This window comes from Channa argus, chromosome 2 (genome assembly GCF_033026475.1).
Source record: "Channa argus isolate prfri chromosome 2, Channa argus male v1.0, whole genome shotgun sequence".
NCBI lineage: Eukaryota > Metazoa > Chordata > Actinopteri > Anabantiformes > Channidae > Channa > Channa argus.
The window spans coordinates 16,553,766-16,579,570 of NC_090198.1; the positions used below are offsets into that span (position 1 = coordinate 16,553,766).

Here is a 25,805-nt window from a genome sequence, read left to right on the forward strand (position 1 = left end):
TTTTTTAAATCTTGTAACAGAGTTAGCCAATTGTACACTGTGCTATTAATTTTACTTAAGTAAAAGATCTAATTAATCTTTCTACCACTGTCACAGTCCTTAATTTACAATTCATCAAACATTTTCTCAAACGTTACTAAATTAATACTTTACAGCATTATAGTATAGTTCATATTACACAAAGAAAGGCTATATAACTGATGTGGAAAATGATTTTGATGTAGCCGATTGAGATTGATTCTGGTACATTGAACTGGTAAAGTTTTATCCGCAATAATAATATTTTATGCTACAAACAGATGCAGTGGGGTAAAAGTATTTTTCCCACTACAACAACGAGGGCCCGCCGCTGATATAACATCCTTACCATGTAGCGTTAGTTATTCAGGTACCGGAGACGCTCCAATAGCGCCATCTACAGACCCTAACTGGTTCCTGCTTCTTTCCGCCCTGATACACCACTTCGGCGCTGCAAAACACAGCACAGGCCGGGGCTACTGTGTCTTTCTGAATAAGAACAAGAAATATCATCAAGATGTCCGACATGGAAGACGATTTTATGTGCGATGATGAAGAAGATTACGATCTGGTATTTGCATCTGAACCAACTTCCTTCGCTTTTGAACTTCAACCGTTTGTCCGCTGGGTGCTAACAGTGGGGGCTAGCTAACGGTAGCCATGTAGTTAGCTTCTTGGCTAAAGTCAAGCTGACGGCGGATGGCTATGTTAGCTTCCTAGTTAGCTAGGGATACATGGACTTGGCTTCTGTGCGGCTGGTTAATATTAACAAACTTTAAGTAGGTCGAGTGGTTATCATGTGATACATATATTTAATTGTCAATGGATTTAAGTTGCAGACTGGAAAACCAAGTCAGACGTTTATTTAAGAAGCCACGTATTAACGTTAGTTAACGTTGATGCTGGCTAGCTGCTAGGCTATACCTCGTATCCTAGGAATAACATAAGGATACAATGTAATATGTTCAGCTAGCAAAAATAACAAATAGGTTTTGTTAGAATATGTGTGAGTTCTGCCCGTGAACTGAATTTTGTGATTTGAACTCTGACACACTTGTATACCCAGGAATACTCAGAAGACAGTAATTCAGAGCCAAATGTGGACCTGGAGAACCAGTACTACAACTCCAAAGCCTTGAAGGAGGACGATCCTAAAGCAGCACTCAGCAGTTTCCAGAAGGTGGAGTGGTGCTCTATAAAACATAACTTGTTTTCTGCAACTGTATTTCAGTTATATAAATGTGCAGAATTGATATGCCAGTGCATGTGTGTAATAGGTACTGGAACTAGAAGGAGAGAAAGGAGAATGGGGATTCAAAGCACTGAAACAGATGATCAAGATCAATTTCAAGCTGGTATGCTATTTAATATGCACGGTAATTTGTTTAAACCTATCCCATATGAAATGCATTCTTGTGGTTTAATTTACTATGTGTATCACCCATGTAGACCAACTTTCCAGAGATGATGAACAGGTACAAGCAGCTTCTTACATACATCAGAAGTGCTGTCACCAGGAATTACTCAGAGAAGTCAATCAACTCAATTCTGGACTATATATCTACCTCCAAACAGGTATGAATATATGCTATGAGAGTTGTAGTGTGTGTGTGTGTGTGTGTGTGTATGTATGTATGTGTATATATATATATATATATATATGTGTCTAAGTTGTATATTTTGTGTCCTAAAATTTGGACTGCTGCAGTACTATGTATTAGAATTCTGTTTTAAACACTTTTTCCATCTGTTGATAGATGGACTTGCTACAGGAGTTCTACGAAACCACGTTGGAGGCTTTAAAAGATGCAAAAAATGACAGACTCTGGTTTAAAACTAACACAAAGGTATACTAAGGTTTCTACTGCTTCCAGTTAGTTTGATATAATCATTTGGTAGTAAATCAAATATTCAGAAGTACTTTATTTTTTGTTTCTCCCTTGCAGTTGGGAAAGCTGTACTTGGAAAGAGAAGAGTATGGAAAACTGCAGAAGATCCTTAGGCAACTTCACCAGTCATGTCAGGTAATTAGGTCCAATTTGAATGATTTCTTACTAATGACCTATCGGTCTCCTTTGTTTTATGCAAAATTGGCTTTTCTTGTAGATCTCAAGAAATACATTCTAGGTGCATAGTTTCTACGTTTGCGAATATCAGAATACAAAACACATGTCTTGAGTCAAAACAGCTCTTTTGCAAACCCATAGAAATCACTTTAATTAAACAGAACAGAAGCGTGTATATTTAATTACTATATTCACATGGTGCATTATATCTTAATAAGAATGTAATAGGTGGTTCTCTTTTTATACCTCAGACAGATGATGGTGAGGATGACCTAAAGAAAGGCACCCAGCTGTTGGAGATCTACGCTCTGGAAATTCAGATGTACACAGCACAAAAAAACAACAAGAAATTAAAAGCCCTGTATGAGCAGTCACTTCATATTAAATCTGCTATTCCTCACCCCCTCATAATGGGAGTTATCAGAGGTATGAAAGTGTACACCTCAGCTTAGTGCTAAATGTGACTGTCAGACCATGTACTGTCATAGCTGTTTGCTGAATGACCCTGCTCATTTGCTCCTGAACAGAGTGTGGTGGGAAGATGCATCTGAGAGAAGGAGAGTTTGAGAAAGCTCACACAGACTTCTTTGAGGCATTTAAAAACTATGATGAGTCTGGAAGCCCAAGAAGGACAACATGCCTGAAGTACCTTGTCCTAGCCAACATGCTGATGAAATCAGGAATAAACCCTTTTGACTCTCAAGAGGTATGAAAGCAGTTTTTTGTGTAACTTCAAGATTTGCTTATTGGTGGATACTATTTGTAATAATATGAACCAGGAGAGAACAAGACATTGCTTTCCCAGGACAGATTATGCCATTATTGATGGTGTCATGATTATGATGTTACTGTTATATTACTGATTTGAAAAAATTTAATCAAATTTGTTGAATGTATTTTTTGGAAAAGTTGTGCTTAATCAGTGGATGTTTAGTCATTTTATTTAACTGTCACACACAACTTTTCAAATTTAATTTTTCACAGGCTAAACCATACAAAAATGACCCTGAGATCCTAGCAATGACAAATTTAGTAAGGTAAGCATATTTTCAAGTATTTTGAGGGAAAGTTTGTTTACATCACAAGTTTTGGTACTCTAGTACTGGCCACTAATTCTTTCAGGTATAGAATTTTACTGTCATGCTTTACTTTGAGATCTATGTTACCATCGCATTCACAGATTTACTAAAAGTTTTCAGAAGCTTTAAGAGCACAAATGAATAAGAAATGATAGTGAGACAACCTCACTTGGCTTGGTTAATATGATTGAACTTTGGACTTGTTTTATGATTGAGCACACTGGACGTGGTGCTTTGATTGTACTTTTACTGTGTGTCTTTGTTAAAGAAAATGTTGTCTTTGGCTTTACATATTTCCATCGATCAGCCGTAACATTATGACCACCTGTGCAATTCAGTGCAATCCAATAAAGTGGCTCTGCCATGAATTCTACTTTTAAGAGGTTAATTTCTCAGTTTTAAGTTGAAACTTTTAGGTAGGACGGTGATAATTCTACGTTTTACTATGTTTATTTTTGAGGTCAAAGTGGGTAATGGAGTCATACTGGAGTGCATTATAAGAAGAGGTGGTTCTAATGTTTTGCATCATTCATCTTAAATAAGGTAACCAAAAGTTTCATTTTAAGTAGGGTGGCCAAAACAATTGAACCACCTCTTCTGGCATGGTTTTCTCTTTGGCCCAGGCGGTGTTAAATCTTTATTTTAGTATTAATTAATTATGTTCTAGTTACATGCTAGTTATTGTTCTCAGCTTTCAATATTTTATATAATTTCAACTTTGTGCAAAATGATACTTCAACAAGATTAATAATCATAATTTAAACCAGTTTCTAAAACAGTGGCCTGACAAGATTACTGTAACAGTATTTGTACAAACTATGGTTCATGACTATTGTCTTCCCCAAACTTATAAAGGTCTTCTGCTTCCCTTAACTCATGTTTACATAAATAACAGGCAGGGTCTCAGTTGCTCAGGTTCAATCCATATATTTACATTTTTATGGTATAAACAAGAAACTAAGCATGCACAGCCAAAACCATTTGTAAGAATAGTGTTTACATAAAAATGTAATATTTTGGAGTGTGTCTGACAGCTATCAGCATGAGAGTTATTGTATGAATCACAGAGATACAATGTATATAATATAACAACACGTTGTTTTTTTTTTCCAGCGCCTACCAGAACAATGACATCACCGAATTTGAGAAAATCTTGAAAACAAATCACAGTAACATAATGGATGACCCCTTCATTAGAGAGCACATAGAGGGTGAGGGGTGAACGTGATTTCAGTCCACATGCATTATAAATGTGTTGAAAAAACATTTTTTTCAAATGTAGCTGATCATGTGATGTGTTGCAGAGCTCCTGCGAAACATTAGAACTCAAGTACTTATAAAACTCATCAAGCCATACACAAGAATACATATCCCTTTCATTTCTAAGGTAAGTCAATGTGATCAAAAATGTCCTGTACTGTGACTTTATCAATTGTTTTTCCTCCTTAATCTTTAGATTGTAACTTGCACTGGTGCTCTTGTGACTTTAAATTGGTAAATTAAATGGTTTGTTTAAAATGATATTGTAAAAAATTAATCATACATGTCAAGGGAAAAAGTAAAATCTTATTGTACTGGTTTAGTGGGGTTAGCAGTTCAGTGGTAAAGGCAGATACCTTAAGGGCTTTGTTGACATGAGTTAATTAGCATATAATACAAATGAATAAAATATACTGTCTGTTATTAATCATACATGATGTAAGCCAAATATAGAAAAGCAACACAAAATATACTTTAAAAAAGTAGATGAGATCACCGGATGAAAACATATCTTATCTACATCTGTTTGTGGTTTTGTGTTATTTTAAAGCACACTATTTATTGCCATGGCATTTCTTTTTTCAGTAAATGACAAGAAAAAACATGCATATTAGTTTACATACTTGTATGGTAGACTCTTTTCCCAGGTGGTTTTTTGTCAACACACACTTGAATTCTGTGCAAAAAATGCTGGTTATGGTAGTTATGAAAAGCATGTACTGTAATGAGTTAATAAGGGTTTAAATGTTATGGTTGGTAAAGGTGGAGCTGATTTTAACCACTTTGTTTTTATTCATACTAAAGGATTGATTTTCTAAGAAACATGTATTAAAACCACTAATGTGCCTGATCAGAATACTTGACAGGTGGGAGAGTTAATTTTATCTTTTTCGTGTTTTAGGAGCTGAACATTGATGTGTGTGATGTGGAAAGTTTGCTGGTGCAGTGCATCTTGGATAAGTAAGTTTCTTTTCCAGGCGCATACCCGCTGAGATGATGGAATTAAAAAAATAGCTCTCTCTTCCTGTATCCAGTTCTGGTTCCTCATAGTTTACTATCCTTTGGCTCTAAAAGTGGGTCAGGAAGTCTGAATCTACCGTTTCTGTTTTATCCTTTACCTAATAGATTGTCAAATAGTTTATTTACTGTTGCCATCATGGTCTCATATTCAGTGGTCATTTTCTAATTAATACAACTCCACTTAAAAAATATTAAGTGTTTGTAATTTTAAAACTCAAAGCCGCAAGCATTGTCAACAGATTATGGTATTTTCATTAGTTGTTTTTATTACATTATCCCTGAACAATTAAATATATTGTCTTGGGTAGAGTCTAGCAACACTTTCAAAGCTTAACTATAAGCTTGACTATATTTATGGAATTACCTTTTTTTTTTTTTCTTTCAGCACTATCCACGGCCGAATTGACCAAGTTAACCAGCTATTAGAACTGGACTACCAAAAGAGAGGAGGGGCTCGCTACACAGCTTTAGACAAATGGACAAATCAGCTGAACTCTCTGAATCAAGCCATTGTTAGCAAGCTCACATGATGGCATGTAAAATCAAAGAGACAAGAAAAATGGCATGTTTGAATACATCCATAAAGTATGCTACTATGCTTCTTCAAGTAAATCCTCTGAGACAAGATACACAGCATGGGTTATGAGAAATCCACCAGTTTTAAAGGGACACCAAGAACCACAAGAACATGATCAAAGTGTGTTTTGTCATAATGAGAGGAACTCACCGACCCTTATTTTTGTTTTTCATGTTCTTGATTGGCAGATCCTTCCATGTGCAAAAACGCTTCAGTGGTTTAAAAAAGTCCAAATATGTTTGAAAACGTGTACACAGTATTTTAATGTATACTGTTGCCTGTTGATAATAAACAGATAAGTCTCAGCATTTAAAGGAGTTATGTGCCTCTGATTAGCCAACTGGGTGACAGACTTAATGTAACTGAATATGACTAAATTATTTTTTTCAACTGTTGCATTTAAGATATAAGATCTGTGTTACCGTCTGCAGTTAATTCTGTACACGCATGACGTAGTGCATTTCCTAGCCAGTAAAAGCTTTCTGGGCTTCAGGGGCTTCCGTTCCAGGTGACTCCCATTTCCATACTGACAGCATCGAAGTCACAGATAAAGGCTAATCTGTGGAGAGTGGCGCTAGTTGACGCAGTAGCGTCTAGCAACAGTAGTGCTGGGTTCTAGTTAGTGGAAATTGGGTGTGAGTCACCAACAAGCTTTCTGTGATAAGTATTTACAATGAAGTTAAAGAAGGTCACATCCTGACGTCCACATTGTGGTCAATGACGGTCTGTCTTGTTGTTGGGGACTGACATGGACGCTAGTGTCAATAAGGTACGATTTGTTTTAATATGATTTGGTTTTGTTCATGCTCTTGCTAATGGTTCATTCTTTGGAAAAGGGGGCATAACGTTATGTTTGGGTAGTCGAGGCCCGATGTTGTTAATATCAGTCTAAAATGCCGCTACTATTGCTTTGTTTTTATTAATACCATCTATGCTCTAATTAGACTTACGTTGGCAATATAAGTCATTTTCCACACTTCCGGACAGTATGTTTTGGTTTATCATGTCAAATCGCCAAAACAAAGTTTTGGGTATATGGCTTGGATGCTAGCTAACGTTTAAATAGCTAACGGGCACGTAGCTAATTTATTAAAAACAGCAGATAATACGTTTTACTTAATGTTGTGTGTCCCCATGCTTTTTTACAGTGTACAAAATGACTTAACCTTTTATAATTATTACCATTTTACCTTTGTAATATACGTTAAAATCATAAAGACGGCGTTAATTTGTAGCTTGGCTAGCTAACCAAAGCTAAACATCTCAGCTGTCATCTGACGGCGCTGGTCATTTTAATCAGAGCGACAGCTGGGCGATAGATGCAAGCTAGCAGTGTTTTTTCTAACTAAAAATCTTTGGTCACGATTCGGAGAGGCCAGGTGGGGAGTTTTTCTAGATAGAGGAATGTCAGGTTCTTCTGCATGTATGACATTCCTCTGACAGTGTTGACAATGCAGAAAGTTTAGTTTGGTGGCCAGTGCGAATTGCTATTGCCTCTGATTGCCATTTAACAATGGTGTCTCCAGGTCAAATGTGCCATATTTCCTGATCTGAAAAATGTGTAAATGATGTCGTGAAACTGATCCAATCTCTCTACATTCATTTGGAATCTCTTATAAGCTTTAAGGCATATGCTTTACTTCCTACATACCCCACCATGGCTGGTTGTGTATGAAAGCAAGTGGGATAAGGATAAATGCTTGCACAAATGGAGAGGCCTATGAGATCAGGAGCCTACAGTCTGATCACTCTGAGTTCTGTCATTTCCAGCAGATTCACATCTGGATGTGACCTCTTTGCGTTTTTCACAATTCTCTTTTTCACAATTCTCTCTTTCTCTTCTCACATTGACATATGCAAAGACACATGGCTGAGTAAAAATGAGACATGGAATCTCTGACGAGCTCAGTCTTCCTCAACTTTCTTTGCATTTCTCAACCAGTGTTCAGAATTTACTGTTCAACAGCCATGCACACGAGACCGTCCATGCTCTAGCTTGTTGTGTAATTAGCTTATCATGTAGCACTGTCCCTACTTTAGCTTCTCAAACCTAATCCTATACCAACACCTTATCAACCATACAGGTTCAAATGATACCTTAAACCCTAACAACCTAAACAGTCTGGCATAAAGGTTGCTATTATTCTGTGGGTGTTTTGATATTTAAAAAAATGTACAGAATTTATAGTTATAGTTCGGTCTTCCATTCTTAGTTGTCAGAACATTTTCTGTTGAGATTGGACGGGATCTATAGATTACCAAAGGAGAAGTGAGATAACCACCCACAGACAGTTGCAATAGGGGAAACAATAGTGGTCTGTGTGAAATCCACTGACTGCACTGATACTCTATTCATGCATCCCGACCACTGTTTCAGAGACGTGAGGGAGCATCTTTGTACTCTGAACCCTGTCACCTCTCCATATCCTTTTGTAGAATTGCATACCACTTTAGTAGGATCTCTTGGCAAGATGCCACCGGGATTTCAAATGAGGAGTGTCCAGCTGTGTGAAAGATGCTTCCGTAAAGAAATGCAATAGAAGCAACAATTTTTCTCACATGCAAAGTTACTGTAAACTTTGAAAATATAGTTTATTCTGTAGTTTTTCAGCTTTTAAAAATGCCATAATAGACTTTTTGTGATCTGGTGGATTATATGTACAATGTAAAATTGGGTTTCAATATTATACATAGTCGAAGGCTCAGAGCTTAAAGTGAATTTCTTTACATGCTTGCTGTAAGTGAAAAGCCCTGGTTTCAGTCAAGCCAGTGGCTTGGGTGTGATTATATTTGTTTTGCCCCCCCCCCTCTCCTATATGCCAGTTATACAAAGTTGAAACACAAACAAACAAATGCATAGTTCAATTGCTTTTCATAAGAGCCAAATGATCTACAACAGACACACAGGCTGCAAATCACCACCCCATACCCTGCCAACAACACAAATATCTCATGAAAAAGATGTTTTCTAGGGTGCGATCAAATTAATGAACATAACCTGATTCATTTTTGGCAACTGTAAACTTTTAGTTTGTTGTAGTTTGTTTTTTTTAGTACTTTTTAATTTATGTGACCTGAACTTTGAAGTAGCGCTTCCAATAATGTGGGTATGCATGTTTTAAATATTTGTTTTTCTTCTAGTTACTGATCATTCTCTTAAAAAAATGTTTATGGAATTTAATCTTTCCCTGAATGTTTAATTAAAAAGCCTTCATGAGAGACAGATAATGTAGATATGCATCAGCATTGTTCAGTAAGGATTTTAGAAAGGGTGAGTTGCATATAAATACAAACCAAATGACGCATGTAACAATCTGTCTTAGCTCAGTTTTGTTGTTCAGTCTTTTTGTTCAGAGTTTAGAAATATACTTTGTCTAAATTCTTGGGTCACTCTTATGTAATTTTTGAACTTAAGATATTTTCTTTTCTAGTTTTAAGGCCTAATGCATTTTTATTGATGTGTGTAAACACTCAAGACTGTAAACCAACTGAAACTGTATAAGGGAATGCACTGCCTTGTTATCATTAAAAAATTTATTGAGTTTGATTCTGCTGGCTTACTGTGAATGTTGCTTTCTCTGTCAGATAATCAGTTCCCAATAACTTCGTGTTTAGTGTTTTGAGAGTTAATGTTGGAGAGTTATTAGTCCTAGAAATCTTACACTCTAGAAAGATGGCTTAAAAACAATGTAATATTGTCTTAAATGAAATAAAGTAGGTGGGTCTTCATGAATATGTTAACGTGAATTGTTTCTACTTCTACAGCTATCCTATTTAATGCGTTAGATGGTTAAAAACAGCAGTAAAATAAGTGTTAAAATTTCCTTTTCCTAAATTGCCTGCCATACCTCAATGTGGCAGTAATGATGCATCATTACTCTCTGCAGGATGTGAAGCTTTCAGCTGAAGTGGAACCATTCATCCCACAGAAGAAAGCTCTTGAAGGATCCCAAGTCAGCATGAGTCTTCCTGGAGAGGTGGGCAGTGGAGGAGGGGGTGGAGGTATAGGGGCAGGCAATGGAGGAGTGGAAACTACTCCCATACCCAGCTACCTCATCACCTGCTACCCTTTTGTCCAGGAGAACCAACCCAACAGGTACATTCTCACAGTGGGGGGTCGGGGTCTTAATAGTGAAACTAGAGGAAGCCACACTAACACTATTTAACTCTGAATAATGATAGCAGTTTTGATAATCATGGATTTTGACAATGCTGTCAACTTTTGCAGAAATATTGCCGTTCTCCTTGCTATCATGGGAAGTTTGATATCTACATTTTTTTAATTCTTAACAGCAATCTTGAATTCCCTAATGTCAGAAAATCCCAAATGATGTGTCCCTACTGTTTGAAATAAAGAGACCATGACCGGATCCTTTAAACAGTATATTAAGATTATAAGAGCCATTACACTGCTCTGTCTATTTATGAATGGAAACCTCCCTAGAGTTGCAGAGTATACATGAAACCACAATCTGTTTTCAGTGGCTTTTTCTTTGTCCAGAGTGATCTTCTGTATTCTGCACACTTCCGTTATTTGCTTTCCTTCCCAAGTATTTGAATGCCAGGAAATGCCCGCTATAGTAGGTTCGCTGTGAAAATGTCAGCTGGATCCTTATCAGTGTTTCTGCATACAATGAACATACCCCCTAACAAACCAACCATCATGCAAATTACTGCAGAATCACATATATGAACAGATATTACCTTTTTAATCTTTAATGAATTGTCAGGAAAGTTTTTTTTTTTTATTTGTTTTTGTGCAACAAAATTGACACAGTCCTGTGTCCTTCTGGCTTCGATTCCCTATAATTGTGCACAGTGCACTCGTAGCTTGAAGTTAACCTACATTGACCTACATTTGTTTATCACATAGAGGCACAGCCCTTCTTTTAAGGTTTCATGTATCATTTTGTAGACTGTCATGTCGTATTTTGTATGTATTTTGTATTTGATTGTATGTGGAGCTCATTCTTGGTTCTTTTATGTACAAATAATAGAATCATTAGTTAATTAAAGTTAATTTATCTATTTCCACTCTGATGCTTTACAGGCAACATCCTATGTATAATGGAGGGGAGCTGCGCTGGCAGCAGCCTAACCCTACCCCTGGTGGTCCATACCTGGCCTACCCAATCTTGTCTTCCCCGCAGCCTCCTGTCTCCAATGACTATACTTACTACCAGATTATGCCTGCTCCATGCCCACCTGTGATGGGCTTCTACCAGCCCTTTCCTGGCACATATGCTGGTCCTGTGCAAGCTGGAGTTGTCAACCCTGTTTCAGCAGATGTTGGTGAAAGACCACTACCTTTGGGCCCAGCATATGGGATAGCCACACAAAGGGGGAGGGGTATGGTCCGACCAAATGTTCTCCCAAAGGTACAGGAGGTCAAAAGCCTTAGCCTTGATATTCCCATTAATGTCACATAACACAGTATTACTAAAACAGATCCTTCCTTGTCAGTTTATTCAGTCCCTTTTTTCTTTTTTTCTACAGCAACAGTTGGGGGTGTGTCAGACTCCAAGGGGTCGTCGGCCTCCAACCAGAAATGTAGCTGTGCAAAAGGAAGTGTGTACCTTGGGACCTGATGGTAGGACCAAAACAGTTTTGCTGGTTGATGCAGCACAGCAGACTGGTAAGAAACAAACAAACAAAAAAACTAAAGATATTAAGTTTCTGCCATGCAGTGTTTATACAGTTTCACTGACATTTCTAGTTAGGCTCATGAGCAACGTCAGAGATGTTCTTTAACCTTGTGACTGACAGGAAGCTCAGACTCAAAACATTTCAGGGTTTGTTAAATTTAGCTGCATTGCCTGTTAACAAAATTCTTTCCTGTCAATGAGGAAGTGGGACACAATGGAAGTAAGAGTGGTGTCTGGTCTTACAGGTTGATGTTGATGATGATGATGATGTTTGAGCATAACTTCTGAAAGAACTGGAATGCAGAGGTTCCAGTTGGAAAGGTTTAACATGTTTGTAGCTCATGATGTCACAATTAATGTTCTTGATAGCAATAGAGCCTGTATATATTGTCACTCCAAGTAAGGTTGGCCACATTTTTATTCATGAAGTCTCATGCTAATAGTAGCAGTTGGATTCCACTTTGTAACACTATGTAAGAAGTTGAAGTTTTCTGGTATCATGTCTTCAGATTCCCCAGCTGAGGTGTCAGGGAGATGTGCTGCTGAGCGGGCAAGTCCCCTGCTGTGGAAGAACCGAACAAAGAGAAGACGGGCATCCCATCCAGCTGAAAGTTACAATGAGCAGGGTGCCAGTGAGGCAGATATCGACAGTGACAGCGGCTATTGTAGCCCCAAACACAACCAGGCAACTGGGGCAACACAAGGAACAGCAGAAAACATAGCAGTACCTACGGTATATTAGCTAGTTAACATCAGCTCTAGACCCGACAGGCTTATGAGGAATTTGTTTTAATTCAATAATGGGAAACTCAGTGAATATAAGCATATAAGCAATATATGCACATAACATTAAGAAGTAGTAATTTGAGCATTGTTACAGTGAATGAGACAGATTCACTATTGTGACACTTTTTGAAGGATTTGATTTTAATTCTTAAAATGTGATATATTTTTTTTTTAATTTATTTATTTTTTTAAATAAGATGGTGTGTCTTAACAAATAGTGTAGTGATGAAGTTGTAAGACTTTTCATATCGACCCTGGATTAGGAGAGGGATATTAAAAAAAAAAAAGAGTGAAATTACTAAGTTTGACAGCAGCTCCGCCATGAGTCCTACTTTTACAAGGTTATAATTTCTCAGGTTTTAGGTTTCAAACTATCTGAAAGGTGATACTTCTATTGAATGAGGTGCAGAATTAAATGAATTATGGACTATTAGCAAGTTGTCCTCAAACAACATTTAATTGGTTGCTTTTAAATAACCTCCCCTGAGGTGAGTCATCACAAATAGTTGACATTGTACAGGAAGAAATATGAGAGGAATTTTGTTATAGAAGAAGTGAGAATGTTTTAGATTTTGCATGTACCGAGGTGAATGAACAGTTAATATAGGGGTGAAGGATTCAGACTTCAGAAAATGTGTTTTCATTTCATCGAAAGTCTTGATATTTATCTTTAACTAAGCCTGCTAGATTGCACTTGGCTAATGCCAAGCTTGAGTTATAGCTGGAAAAAAAAACATTTAAATCGATGAAGTAGGCTATTACTGTTTTTAGAAACATAGGTCAAGAATTGTTTGATTCTGATATTTAGTGGACCTGTGTACAGCCTGGCAATTAAAGGTATTTAACCAGATGATTTATTTTTTTATAATATATATTAGATACCTTTTTTTTTTTTTTTTTTGCAGAACTAGTACATTTGTTTTGTTATTGAAGCCTAATACATAACCTATGTTTGTGTGTGAGCTACAGGTAGAAAATTATTACATTATAGGGCGAAATCTCTCTGGGCAAGACACTGAACCCCTAACAGCCCATTCCCCTCCCCAGCTGTGCAGTGCCGGTCCAAGCCCGGTAGAAATTGGGGAGGGTTGCGTCAGGAAGGGCATCCGGCGTAAAAACTGTGCCAAATCAACATGCGGACAAAAAAAAAAAAAATAAAATAAAAAAAAAAAGGTATAGTGATAGACATCATAGATGTACAACTAGTACATAATAAAACATTTCAGACTCTACTCATGTACCACAGCAACTATTGGGGGAAAGGTATAATGGAGCTTTACCTCTGCAGACAGTGTTTGTTTTTTGTTTTTTTGTGTGTTAAATCATGTTCTATTATCAACATGCATAGATGTTTTATCATGTTTTTTTTTTTTTCTTTTTCCTCTATCCTCTCCATATTGCCCATTGCGTAGGGAGTAGAAGCTGGCGTAATGACAGGCAAGTATATTAATGAAGTGTTAGAAAAACCTTTCCTTACCTCACATCTTCATACCATGCTTTGATAGCCATAATATATATGTACTATGTATAATATGTTAAAAATTTACCTGAGTTATTTTTTTTTCTGTAGCAAGTACCTGGGTAAATGTCGCCTCTCAAGCTACTCCAAAGTCCTGGGGGGAAAAGAATGGCCAGTTTCACAGAGCAGACCAGAGGAAGAATCCTGAACAGAGAAATATCTCACAGGTAATGTAGAATTCATGAGACCAAATGCAGACTAAAGGGCAGCTGTTTGTCAGGTAGACAACTCAAGAGATTTAGTTTTGTAATAAAACCTTTGTTTGTGTGTGTCGGAGAAATATATAACATGTATTTCTCAACTTTGCCATCAACAATCTTCAGATGTCTGTCTTTGACGCTCTACTAAAGCTAATACTGTGCATCCAGAAAGTATTCACACACTCCTAACTTTTCCCACTTAACCTAACTTAACTTTATGTTACAGCCTTAGACCAAAATGGATCAAATTCAATATTTCCCTCAAAATTCTACAAACGATACCCCATAATGGCAACATGAAAAAAGTTTGTTTGAAATCTTGGAAATTGATTAAAAATAAAAAACAAAATAATCACATGAACAGAAGTCTTTATTGTCTTTGCAATGTCACTCAAAATTGAGCTCTGGTGCATCCTGTTTCCGCTGATCATCCTTGAGATGTTTCTACAGCTTGATTTTAGTCCACCTGTTGGGAAATTCAGGTGATTGGACATGATTTGGAAAGGCATACATCTGTCCATATAAGTTCCCAAAGTTAACAATGCTTGTCAGAGCACAAACCAAGCCATGAAGTCCAAGGAATTGTCTGTAGACCTGCGAGACAGGATTGAGGCACAGATCTGGGTAAGGGTCCAGAAAAAAATTCTGCACCATTGAAGGTCCCAGCAAGCACAGTGGCCTCCATCGTCAGTAAATTGAAGCTGTTTGGAACCACCAGGACTCTTCCTAGAGCAGGCCGACCTGCTAAACTCAGCGATTGAGAGAGAAGGGCCTTAGTCGGGGAGGTGACCAAGAACCCAATGGTCACTCTGAAAGAGCTCCAACATTTCTCTGAGGAGAGAGGAGAACCTTCCAGAAGAACAACCATCTCTGCAATGCTCCACCAATTTGGCCTGTATGGTAGAGTGGCCAGATGGAAACCACTGCTCAGTAAAAGGCACACGACAGCCCCCCTGAAAGACTCTCAGTCCATTAGAAACAAAATTCTCTGGTCTGATAAAACAAAGATTGAACTCTTTGGCCTGAATGCGAAGTATCATGTCTGGAAACCAGGCACTGCTCACCACCAGGCCAATACCATCCTACAGTAAAGCATGGTGATGGCAGCATCACGCTGTGGGGATGTTTTTTATATGTACATGTGACCCTTTTTTAAATTCAGGAAAATAATGAATTTAATCTATTGTGCAATAAGGCTGAAAAATAACAATGTGGAAAAACTTAAATGCTGTGAATACTTTCTAGATGTCCTGTAATTCACTTAGTTATTACTAGAATAGATTAACTGATTAATGAACAACAAATACTAATCTGTTTGGCTCTAACGCCCTCACTGCCCTATTGGCAGCTTCTGTAGCAAACAAACCTACACCTGTCTCATTTAAGGCCTTCTTGAAGCCCTCCTACTACTAGGAGAAAATAGAAACTTCCATTATTTGTGCTGATGCATGCATATGTGTACACACACACACACACACACACACACACACACACACACACACACACACACACACTGTTGTGTTGCCATAGATACAATAAGCTGTGGGCTTCAACTTGGCCTAATGTTTAGCCTATATGTTTACATTTTGGATCATTAAATATGCTGAATTAGCTTTTAACGATTCATTTTTTTTTTGTGCCAATGGACATTCATAGAAAAACTTGAAACTGGTGATTCTGAGGCACGTTCTAAGCCTTGGAAGTATTGCTTCCGATTAAACGGCATTGTTCTATATGCTGCAAATGGAACTTAACTTCTCAAGATGTTACTATAAAGCAAAGTCTGCTAAATTATCTATTGACATTTCTGTTAACCTTTTGGAAGTATTGAAAACTGAACTTCTGTGATACTGACTTCCTTTAAAACCTGATTTTATTTAAGGCAGGTTCTAAAATGTTCTCATATTTAGGAGAAGTCTTAATCACAAAATCCAAATCTTGTATTTACAAGCACACAGAGTAAATCTTGTAATTAACAGAAACGTAACTCAAAATTATGAAATAATATCTTGAAAAATTCACTATAATTGGTGGTAAAAGAGCTTTCTTTGGATACTGGAAGAACAAAACTCATACATCAATGGTGTTATAGAGACAGTGGTATAGACAATAAAAAAACCTTGCACTTAAAAGACAGAGTTAAACAGTTGGTGTAAAATTTCATGAGAAAGAAAAATATTACAGGGTGCAGTGATGCAGACCCTCTTGTGCTGGTTGTGTAAATTAATTTGCAAGCTTTTGTTATGGTCGCTCACCACTTTTCCTAACAGGTTCCACCCAACAGTTTGAGTACAACTACACATAGGATGGTAGTATTATTGAATATTAAGGGGAACTTCATCTGAGTTTTTTGTTCTTTGTCCATCTCTGCCTTTTAGGATTTCCACAGTGGCTATCCTGGGCGAGTGTCCAACCAATTGGAACAAAGGCTACCACCGGCCGTGACCACTGGAACGGAGCTCACTCCAGAGCCCCTCTATTTTGAGGTGAGAGGAGGTTGCTTTTCAATTTCTTTATCTCAAATACTCAGTACAGCACTGTTTCCATCACACTGGTTATAGATTTACTTTGGGTAGATTTTGTTGTTGTGCTAAAATGTTTTATACTTGTTTTGTCAGGATGAAGATGAGTTCCCAGATCTCCCTACTGGAGGGGGTGTCCAGCGCAGCAACAAATCAGAATCTAGTTCAGCCCAGACACATACGCAACCTAAATTACCCAAAAACCTGGTAAGGGAAATCAGTTACTCAGGGCTCCTTTTTTTTTAAAAAAAAAAAAAGAAAAAAGAAATTGGCATTTCATCTGATGAGCTAATAGGGTGTAAATCTATTTTTCCTTGTAAGTTTGATGTGTATCTACATACACAGTCCCATCTTCAAAAAAACGGTATCCAATTTGTAATATGATTAACTGTACTTCAGTGATACAGTGTGTGTTTGTTTTGATATTTTTACTGTAATTAATTTTAAATTTGTTTCCTAAAACTTTCACATGTTAAAATCTGATTCTAAATCAATACTTTTAGTGCAGCATTTTATAATCTTAAATTAATAGTAATGTATGCTGTATTCCCAGCAAATAAATAAATAAATGCACATACTGATGATGAAGGTGATGTAGTTGTGTTAGTCAAATCTTTTACTACCTTATCAAAAACTGTTTGTGTGTCCACAACTATCACAGCTGGATAATCTGCCAGAAAACTCTCCAATCAACATTGTGCAGACACCCATCCCCATTACCACCTCTGTTCCCAAGAGAGCCAAGAGCCAGAGGAAGAAGGCTCTGGCCGCTGCCTTAGCTACTGCACAGGAGTACTCTGAAATCAGCATGGAACAGAAGAAATTACAGGTATAAACCTGTTTTCTGTGTTCTGGTCAAGAAGGGTTGGGTCACTTGTAATCACTTGTTAATGTGCTTTGGTGCCTTGTTTCATTAGTCATGGTCCTCAGCGCTGCCTGCTCAGTGATTACCATTTTGATCGTCAGGTGTATTAGGCTAGTTCGGTGACAATACCTCATTCTGCCTTTCTTTCCTTGCCTGGCAGGAGGCGTTTACCAAAGCAGCTGGGAAAAAGAGCAAAAGCTCTGTTGAGCTGGATCTGGGAGACATGCTGGCAGCTTTGGAGAAACATCAGCAGGCAATGAAGGCCAGGCAGCTCACAAATACCAAACCACTGTCTTTTACAGGTATCTATAAAATCCACAAGTAGCATAAATAATTAGATTAATTAAAACATCTGGTCATACAGTAGCACTGCATTATTTTTTATTAAATTAATATTGAGATTAGGTCAATAACCTTCAGTCAGTTTTTCAAGCTTGTAGTTTTATCATTGTTAAGAATATTTAGCTTAATTGTTCTTTGGAATTTGTCATCATATATTGTCCAGATCACGACATAGAATTTACTTAGGAAAGTTTTCTTTTGTCCTTTTCTTTAGTTGGAACAACCACTCCATTCCACAGCTCAATTAATGTGCCGTCCCTGTTGAAGGGACCTCAGCAGCCATACTCAACCCCACATAACACCCTGGATTCCACTGCACCCCGTATCAAGCGAGGAAAGGAGAGAGAAATCCCCAAAGTCAAACGGCCAACAGCCCTAAAAAAGGTTTATGTTTAAAAAATAAAGTCAATTATTTAGCAGAGGAGCAAGGAAGATGCAATCTAAAAAAATTGAATTGATAAAAGGAACAATAAAAATGCCTATGTTATAACCTTTTGTATTGTTTTTGTGTTTTTGTAGATTATCTTGAAAGAACGTGAAGGAAAGAAAGGGAAGACTAGTGTAGAACAAGAGTCTTCAGGTCAGGAGGAGCATGGGGATGAGTGTTTACATTTTACTGATGATCTTTCACGAGAGCCTGCTTCCCAAGAAGGTGAGTGCAGGTCATTATAAAATTGTGAGCACTGTTATATTGACACATTTTAATTATTTCTATAGTTTCCAATTATTATTTCTGGTCTGCTGTTTGTTCTTTAGAGAATGGTCTGAGTATGCCCAGTGATGCATCCCTTTCTCCGGCCAGTCAGAACTCTCCATATAGTATCACCCCAGTTTCCCAGGGTTCTCCTGCCAGCTCTGGCATTGGAAGTCCAATGGCTTCAAATGCTATCACCAAGATCCATAGCCGACGTTTCAGAGAGTAAGTGCCACATAGACTGAGAAATAGGAAGTTGAAGAGGACAGACCATCGACCGCATTGGAATCTCTTAAAAATGCATGGTGTGGTAACAGAAAAATAGTAGCCAAACAAATATTTATCCCACTCAAAACTGTTAGACCTTTGGCTGTGAGAAGCATACTTCAAAGTTAGCGGGTGTTTTTAAGGGGGGAACTGTACAATCAAGAATTGTAGAGTGGCACAGATGCCTTGCACATTGTCCCTTCTCAGCAAAATTGTATGCAAGTGATCACAAACAGAGCATTGTCCCTCTGTCTTCTCTGCTGTAGGCCTATTGTTAGAGAAGCCCACCCTTGTCTAACAGATTTTGCATTTAAAGCCTCCAAAAGACCTCTGTAGCCAAACTCCTCCCCTCAGCTTTGACTATCAGGACACTTGTTTCTCAGACCATGCCGTGTCGGTTTCTGACAGATATTTCCCTAAACCCCAAAGCTACTAGAAGTATGCATGTTATCCTCTCTGATTCAGAAATCTTCAGAAATGATCTTATCTGATTCAGATGGCAACAAAGTTTAAGTTGTACCCAGAAACAAATTGATATCTTTGCATGAGAATCATTCTAAGGGAAACAACAAGGACCAAAAATGGCTTAAAGAAAGAATTATTTACCACACATTATTTTCTGAATGAATTTCTGGAAAACTGTAAAAATAAATGCTTATCACAATTTTCAAAATTTTGTAAATGTAAAAACACTATGCATATTTCACTTAATTGTTGCACTGAGAAAAAAGAACAAACCAGGGTGCAACCACGCAATATTTGACATTGTTCTTGAAGAAATACTTAAATTATCAAATGTCAGTGTTCTTCCCTGTGCATTGATCGGTTAGTTAATTTTTGATTTGAGTTCTAAAGCTATTTTGCATCATTAATTGTACAACTGAATGTTGTTGGTGCACATCATTAACATGCTTAGAACATGCATTACTCATTCACTACTTTTCCTCTGCCCTTTCATCTTTTTTCCTTCTAAAGGTACTGTAACCAAGTGCTAAGTAAGGAGATCGATGAGAGCGTGACTCTGCTGTTACAGGAACTGGTTCGCTTCCAGGAACGAGTCTACCAGAAGGACCCTACCAAGGCCAAATCCAAGCGTCGCTTGGTCATGGGTCTCAGAGAGGTCACAAAGCACATGAAGTTGCATAAGATTAAGTGTGTCATCATCTCTCCTAACTGTGAGAAGATTCAGGCCAAAGGTGAAGAATTTTGCCATATAGTCTTTCATTACATTGTAATGTGCATTGTCTCTCTTTTAACAGATTAACGAGTTAAAGCATCTATAATAAATATTTTTAGAATAACAAACCAAGTGACAATGTAACAGCATTGCCATTTTTATCTGCTGCTACACTGAGCTAATTTACTTGTCCAGCCACGTACGTACTTTGATCACTTTGATCAAGACTGGAGTTTGCCTTGTGTGACAACCTCAATCCTTCTGGGAGAATATACTGTGGACAGAGGAGACAAAAGTAGAGCTTTTTGGTGAAGGACATCATGGCACTGTTTACAGACAAAGAAATGAGGCCTTCAAAGAAAAGATTATAGTCCCTACAGTCAAACATGGTGGACGTCCAAAGATGTTTTGGGGTTGCATTGCTCCTTCTGGCACTGGATGCCTTGACTGTGTGAACAGTATCATGAAATCTGATGATTACCTAAGAATTTTAGGGCGCAACATAGTGACCAGTATCAGAAAGCCACGTCTCCACCCGAGGTCATGGGTCTTCCAGCAGGACTATGACCCGAAATACACTTTAAAAAGCACTCAGAAATGGTTACAAACAAAGCTGCAGAGTTCTGAAATGGCCAGCAATGAGTTCAGATCTGAATCCCATAGAACACCTGAGGAGAGATTTCAAAACAGCAGTTGGGAGAAGGCATCTTTCAAATCTGAATGACCTGGAGCAGTTTGCAAAAGAAGAGTGGTCCAAAAGTCCAGTAGAGAGGTGTAAGAAACTCATTCATGGTTACAGTAGGCGTAACCCGTGAGTTCAGGGTCATTGTCCGCATTTTTACACCGGATGCCCTTCTTGACGGAACCCTCCCCAATTTCTACTGGGCTTGGACCGGTACTGCACAGCTGGGGATGGGAATGGGCTGTTAGGGGTTCAGTGTCTTGCCCAGAGACCCTTCGACATATAGCCAGGACTGGGGATCGAACCACTAACCCTGTGGTCCGTGGACAGCTGCCTTACCAACTGAGCTTTCCAAAGGGGGGGGGGGCTGCCAAATATTATGTTAAAGGTGCCAATCATTTTGTCCAGTGCATTTTTTTTGGGTTCTGTGTGGAATTGTATTAGATTAGAATTTTTTTCGTTTTTTTGTTGTTGTTGTTGTTCCAGTCCACAAAAAACAATAAGCACGTGAATAACAAAACCTTTGCAACTTATATTTGTTTGTACAGTAGGTACACATTTTTGCACCTCCTAAGCCCAGCTTGGACATTTTTATAACACTGTTGTTATTCCTGTTCATCTCTGTCGGAAAATCTGATACATTTAAAACACTTTCTCATTTTTTTTTTTTTTCTTTTTATTTACTGTGTTGCAGGTGGTCTGGATGAAGCCTTATACAATGTAATCGCCATGGCTCGGGAGCAGGAGATCCCATTTGTGTTTGCTCTGGGCAGAAAAGCTCTTGGACGATGTGTCAACAAACTAGTACCAGTCAGTGTTGTTGGCATTTTTAACTATTCTGGAGCTGAGGTAAGGTGCTACCCTCCAGTAAAAACCTTCAGCTGTAATATTTTTTTTATTCAATAAATAGCCTTGTAAATTATCTAACTTAACATCGGGTGAAATAATTCTTTAATATAATAAACACCGATGTTAATATAACACAGGATCACCTTATGTTCCTAACCTGGTTTAAATACCTCCTTCAGGGTCTCTTCAACCGTTTAGTGTCTCTGACAGAAGAGGCTAGGAAGGCATACAAAGACATGGTTTCAGCCCTGGAGCAGGAGCAGGCTGAGGAGGCTCTGAAAAATGACAAGAAAGTCCCACATCACATGGGGCATTCCCGTAACCACTCTGCTGCTTCTGCTATTTCGTTCTGCTCAATCTTCTCTGAGCCAATCTCAGAGGTCAATGAAAAAGAGTATGGTAAGCTCCCTCATTTCAGTCTCTCTGCCTTTTATCTTCGTAACGGTTACCATAACTCAACTTCTAGATAACCTCACCTGGATGACTGAAAATCTTCACATACGTTTAGCCACATCCTTTACTTGATTAAAAGTACCAGTTACTGTTGATATTGATGCATTAATGTTAAGCAACTCTTTTACTGTAGTAAACTATAGAGGCATACAGTTTCCTACCTGGTGGTTAAGCCCATACCTGAGGCCCTCCAGACATGAGTACTGTAGTAGAAAAGATGTCTCTATGCTCCCCTCAGAAACATTTTAAACAAAGGACAAGGGGCCCCAAATCATTGAATATATTAATAAATTGCAAAGTGATTAGTAACCATAGCTATAAATGGACTAAAACATACAATATTATCACCGCTCTGATTACTCTGAAAGGTACAGAAAAAAATGGAAATACTAAAGAAAATATTAAACTTATCCACGCTACTAGAAGAAAATGAAGCACAACAATTTCTTTGATTCCTCCAGAGACCAACTGGAGGAGTATGGTGGAGACTTCAGATGGCCTGGATACTGTGGAGGCTGAGCCACTTCGCCCTACACCTTCCACAACAGCCCAGAGAGACTGTGAGACCCTGACATCCACCTTGAACTCTGCCCCAGGCTCCAATTCCAGGGCAGGGCCTCCGACACAGGGTACTGGTGAGAGAGATGAGGTCCGCGTTGATGACCGGCTGGAGCTGGCTTCTCAACAGAGCACAGAGACGGGCTCATTGGATGGGAGCTGCAGGGGCCCACTGAACTCCTCCATCACCTCCACCACTTCCACCCTGGTCCCTGGAATGTTGGAAGAGGCTGAGGAGGAGGAAGAAGAGGAGGAGGACTACACTCCTGAACCTATTTCTGTAGAGGTGCCCACCCTCAGCAGCCGCATTGAGTCTTGGGTGTCAAAGACCCTGGAGAACCTGCAGCTGGGAAAGAGCCAAGAAAGTACTGAAGAGGATGAAGAGGAAGACAATGAAGAGGAGGGAGGGCAGAGTGATGAGGAAGAGGATCTTGATTCAGCGGGCATCACAGAGACAAGAAATGAGGTCAAGGAACAAGTTGAAGTTAACAAAGTCACAGTTTGAAATCTCATCTCTTCCTGCTCATCCTTAAGCTCACACACACTGTCTGTTGCTCTCATATGTCCCTCTTCACAGCAACCAGCAGCTTTTCTCCTTTATCTCTAACCCCTGACACTAAACATAATCTCAGGTATCCAACCAACTGACTACCATTCACACACAGCCCATTAACACGTTGCAGAGAAACTGACCAACTTAGAAATACACAGGGTTGCAGACCAAACTATATCTAACAGATTGAGAGAAAAATATTTCGCTGCAACACTTTCACGTCTTCACCCCTTAACCTGCTACACTTGAATTCAAAGGGTAGTTTTTTTTATTTTCCTCCTCTGCATTTGAACTCTTTGAGTCAGGGATATTTCTCGGAGAAGAGATGAGCACCAAAAACATTGAACGTAGCTCACAGAGAAGGAAGGTTGCAGTCTTTACCTTCCATTCTTCTTTATTCAGAGATATCCAGTACCGCTCTAAGTATTTGTGCGTCTGGGTTTTTCAGACGCATAGTTTTGCATTTATTTGCTGTGTTCATTAGCTTTATCTTTATAAATACTGTGTATATTTTGTTTTGTTTTTTCTTTTCCTTTTCCGTTGATATTTAGCTTTCCTTACAGAATATTAGTGTCAGGGGTTCAGTTTTTCTACCAAACACACTCCTGCCCACAAATCTTGAGTCATTTTTACTGTTAAAATTATAAGTGTTCTGTTCAGTTCTTTATGCAGATGATTCAAATGATCCAACGTCTGGGGAGCAAAACAAGCTCTGAGTGTAAAATCTTGTCTAGATGGTTCTACTACACAATGTAATAATTTGTCATATTGGTCTTGCCTAGTGTGATAAATGTTTGGGGTTATCTTCCTCTGACAGGAATTGTCTTGAGTTCCCAGATGCTGTTTGTGACTCATAAAATGTGTTCCTCTATCATTCTCTCTGGTGGTGTTCTGATTAGTTGAATAAATCAGGTTAACAAGGCCATGTTTACTGGTAAGAAATATCAACTTTTAACTGTGCCCAAATTACCCACCCCCCACACCCCAAAAAAAAGAACAAACAACCCCAAAAACAACATAGTTGCATACAGGTTAAATGATACTTTTTAGGATCTAGATGAGCTCCATAGAGGTTTTGTTGGGACTCAGCTACAACTGCCAGTCTAAAGTCCACTGAGAAGCTCCCTCACTGGGGCATAATTACCACTGTAATTAAACAGGTCATGTTCATACTAATAAACCAATGTGAATAGAAATGTTGATGGTTTTTTTTTTTTTTTTTTTTTTTTTTTTTGCATTGTATTAAAAAAATACAATCATCCTTTTTAAAGCCATTTATTAACAGTTGGAATCCAATTTTAATAATGGTATTTCATAGTAAATCATAGTGAGATTTCAGCTTGTCTGTGTGATGCAGTGTGTAACTGCACTGTGTTGGGCTGTTTGCAATGTGAAGCCCTGAGATGGGAAATGGCAGTGTACTGAAGATCATACTTGGGGATTTTGAAAGTATTAATAGTCTGGAAAAGGTACGCTGCGTGTGTAGGCTTTTATGTTGCTATGACTTCATCAAAGTGTGTGAAGTATGTAATTGACAGCAAGTGTCTTTTTGCACTATGTAAATACAGTACTAGTTAAGGTCTTGTAACTAATGTGAACAAAAAAAAAAAACGGTTTAATGAAGTGCTTTTTCCAGCGTGTTCCTCGTCTTTATATTAATATTTAAGTCTCCATCAGACTGTGCATCACTAGCAACATTGTTACAGCCTGTTTCTCATAATGTTATCACTCTTAACCTATATGGACTGATAATTAACATCATTAAAATGTTGTTATAAGTAAATTATTTGATGTCTTGTCTTGTGTCCATTTTGATTAGCAAGTAAACAGTTTGCAGAGCAGAAATTGAATCTGTGATCAGTTAGACAATTGATTAATGATTTCAGTTGGCCTTTGTAGCAAAAATGTCTGAAGTTTTTTGTTTCCAGGTCTTGAAAATGAGAGCATTCCATACATGGCTTGTACAATAAATGGCAGTAAATTGTATAACAGACATTTTTTTTCCATAATTTCATAGACAACAATTCATTGACTAATCTTACACTACAGTTGCACTTTTACAAAGTCACCACTAGGCAGAGACAAAGCATATCTGTTATTGTTTTATCCGGCTTATGTACACATATTAGGTGGTCCAGTTATCTGAAAGTTATTTCTTTTGAACTTAATTTTCCATTACATTCTCTAATTTCCTATATTCCAGTCCTCTGTGTTTTATACGGTTTTCTGTTATTCAAAAATAATCTTATAAGGAGTAAGCCCACTATGTGAAACAGTGTTTATTCGGCATTTCAGCTGGTGTATTGTTCTGATTACAGTCAAATGAAACGCAAATATTTCAGTGTAATCCCCTTCCTTGTGTATTCATACAGTTCATTTTATTATTTCATGCTTTACTTCCACTATGCAATGTGATTTGGTGTGTAAATCAAGTCTCTGTGAGTTATTCTGTTTATTTTAATCTATGTGTTCTGAAACCGAGAGGACATACTTTAAGTGGGGAAAGCCAAACCAGTATTAATAACGCACTTCAGCATCATCTCTGGTTATGTTAGAGAGGACTAGAGCACTCATGTACTGGGTTGGCTCTGCTTCAGTGAGTGTGTGAGTGCAGCATGAGTCACCCAACTTGCCTGTGATTGGATGGTAGTTTATGGGTGAGGGAGGGGGAGA

At 38.1% G+C, this 25,805-nt stretch overlaps 2 protein-coding genes across 2 annotated transcripts; both read left to right on the top strand.

Moving 5' to 3' along the window:
* The first annotated feature begins 429 nt into the window (after positions 1–429).
* cops2 (COP9 signalosome subunit 2) lies at positions 430–6,328 on the top strand. The gene is made up of 13 exons (XM_067495907.1): positions 430–589; positions 1,085–1,198; positions 1,296–1,373; positions 1,468–1,593; positions 1,776–1,865; positions 1,965–2,042; positions 2,336–2,510; positions 2,612–2,790; positions 3,069–3,121; positions 4,277–4,374; positions 4,468–4,550; positions 5,325–5,383; positions 5,829–6,328. Exons 1-13 carry the CDS (start codon positions 536–538, stop codon positions 5,971–5,973), a joined length of 1,332 nt encoding a protein of 443 aa, XP_067352008.1. The 5' UTR covers positions 430–535; the 3' UTR covers positions 5,974–6,328.
* A 207-nt stretch (positions 6,329–6,535) lies between these two features.
* secisbp2l (SECIS binding protein 2-like) lies at positions 6,536–24,915 on the top strand. Its single transcript, XM_067495908.1, has 18 exons — positions 6,536–6,789; positions 9,908–10,116; positions 11,071–11,398; positions 11,517–11,655; positions 12,175–12,398; positions 13,864–13,892; positions 14,026–14,137; positions 16,549–16,656; positions 16,789–16,899; positions 17,354–17,521; positions 17,718–17,859; positions 18,114–18,283; positions 18,419–18,551; positions 18,656–18,818; positions 19,836–20,056; positions 21,414–21,568; positions 21,748–21,967; positions 22,483–24,915. Exons 1-18 carry the CDS (start codon positions 6,769–6,771, stop codon positions 23,082–23,084), a joined length of 3,255 nt encoding a protein of 1,084 aa, XP_067352009.1. The 5' UTR covers positions 6,536–6,768; the 3' UTR covers positions 23,085–24,915.
* Positions 24,916–25,805: the final 890 nt, after the last annotated feature.

Coding starts and splice junctions, on each gene's coding strand:
- cops2 (XM_067495907.1), top strand. CDS start 536: ATGTCCGACATGGAAGACGATTTTATGTGCGATGATGAAGAAGATTAC. Junction 1,374..1,467: donor TCAAGATCAATTTCAAGCTG/GTATGCTATTTA, acceptor TCACCCATGTAG/ACCAACTTTCCAGAGATGAT. Junction 2,511..2,611: donor CATAATGGGAGTTATCAGAG/GTATGAAAGTGT, acceptor GCTCCTGAACAG/AGTGTGGTGGGAAGATGCAT.
- secisbp2l (XM_067495908.1), top strand. CDS start 6,769: ATGGACGCTAGTGTCAATAAG. Junction 11,399..11,516: donor GACCAAATGTTCTCCCAAAG/GTACAGGAGGTC, acceptor TTTTTTCTACAG/CAACAGTTGGGGGTGTGTCA. Junction 12,399..13,863: donor AAAACATAGCAGTACCTACG/GTATATTAGCTA, acceptor CCCATTGCGTAG/GGAGTAGAAGCTGGCGTAAT.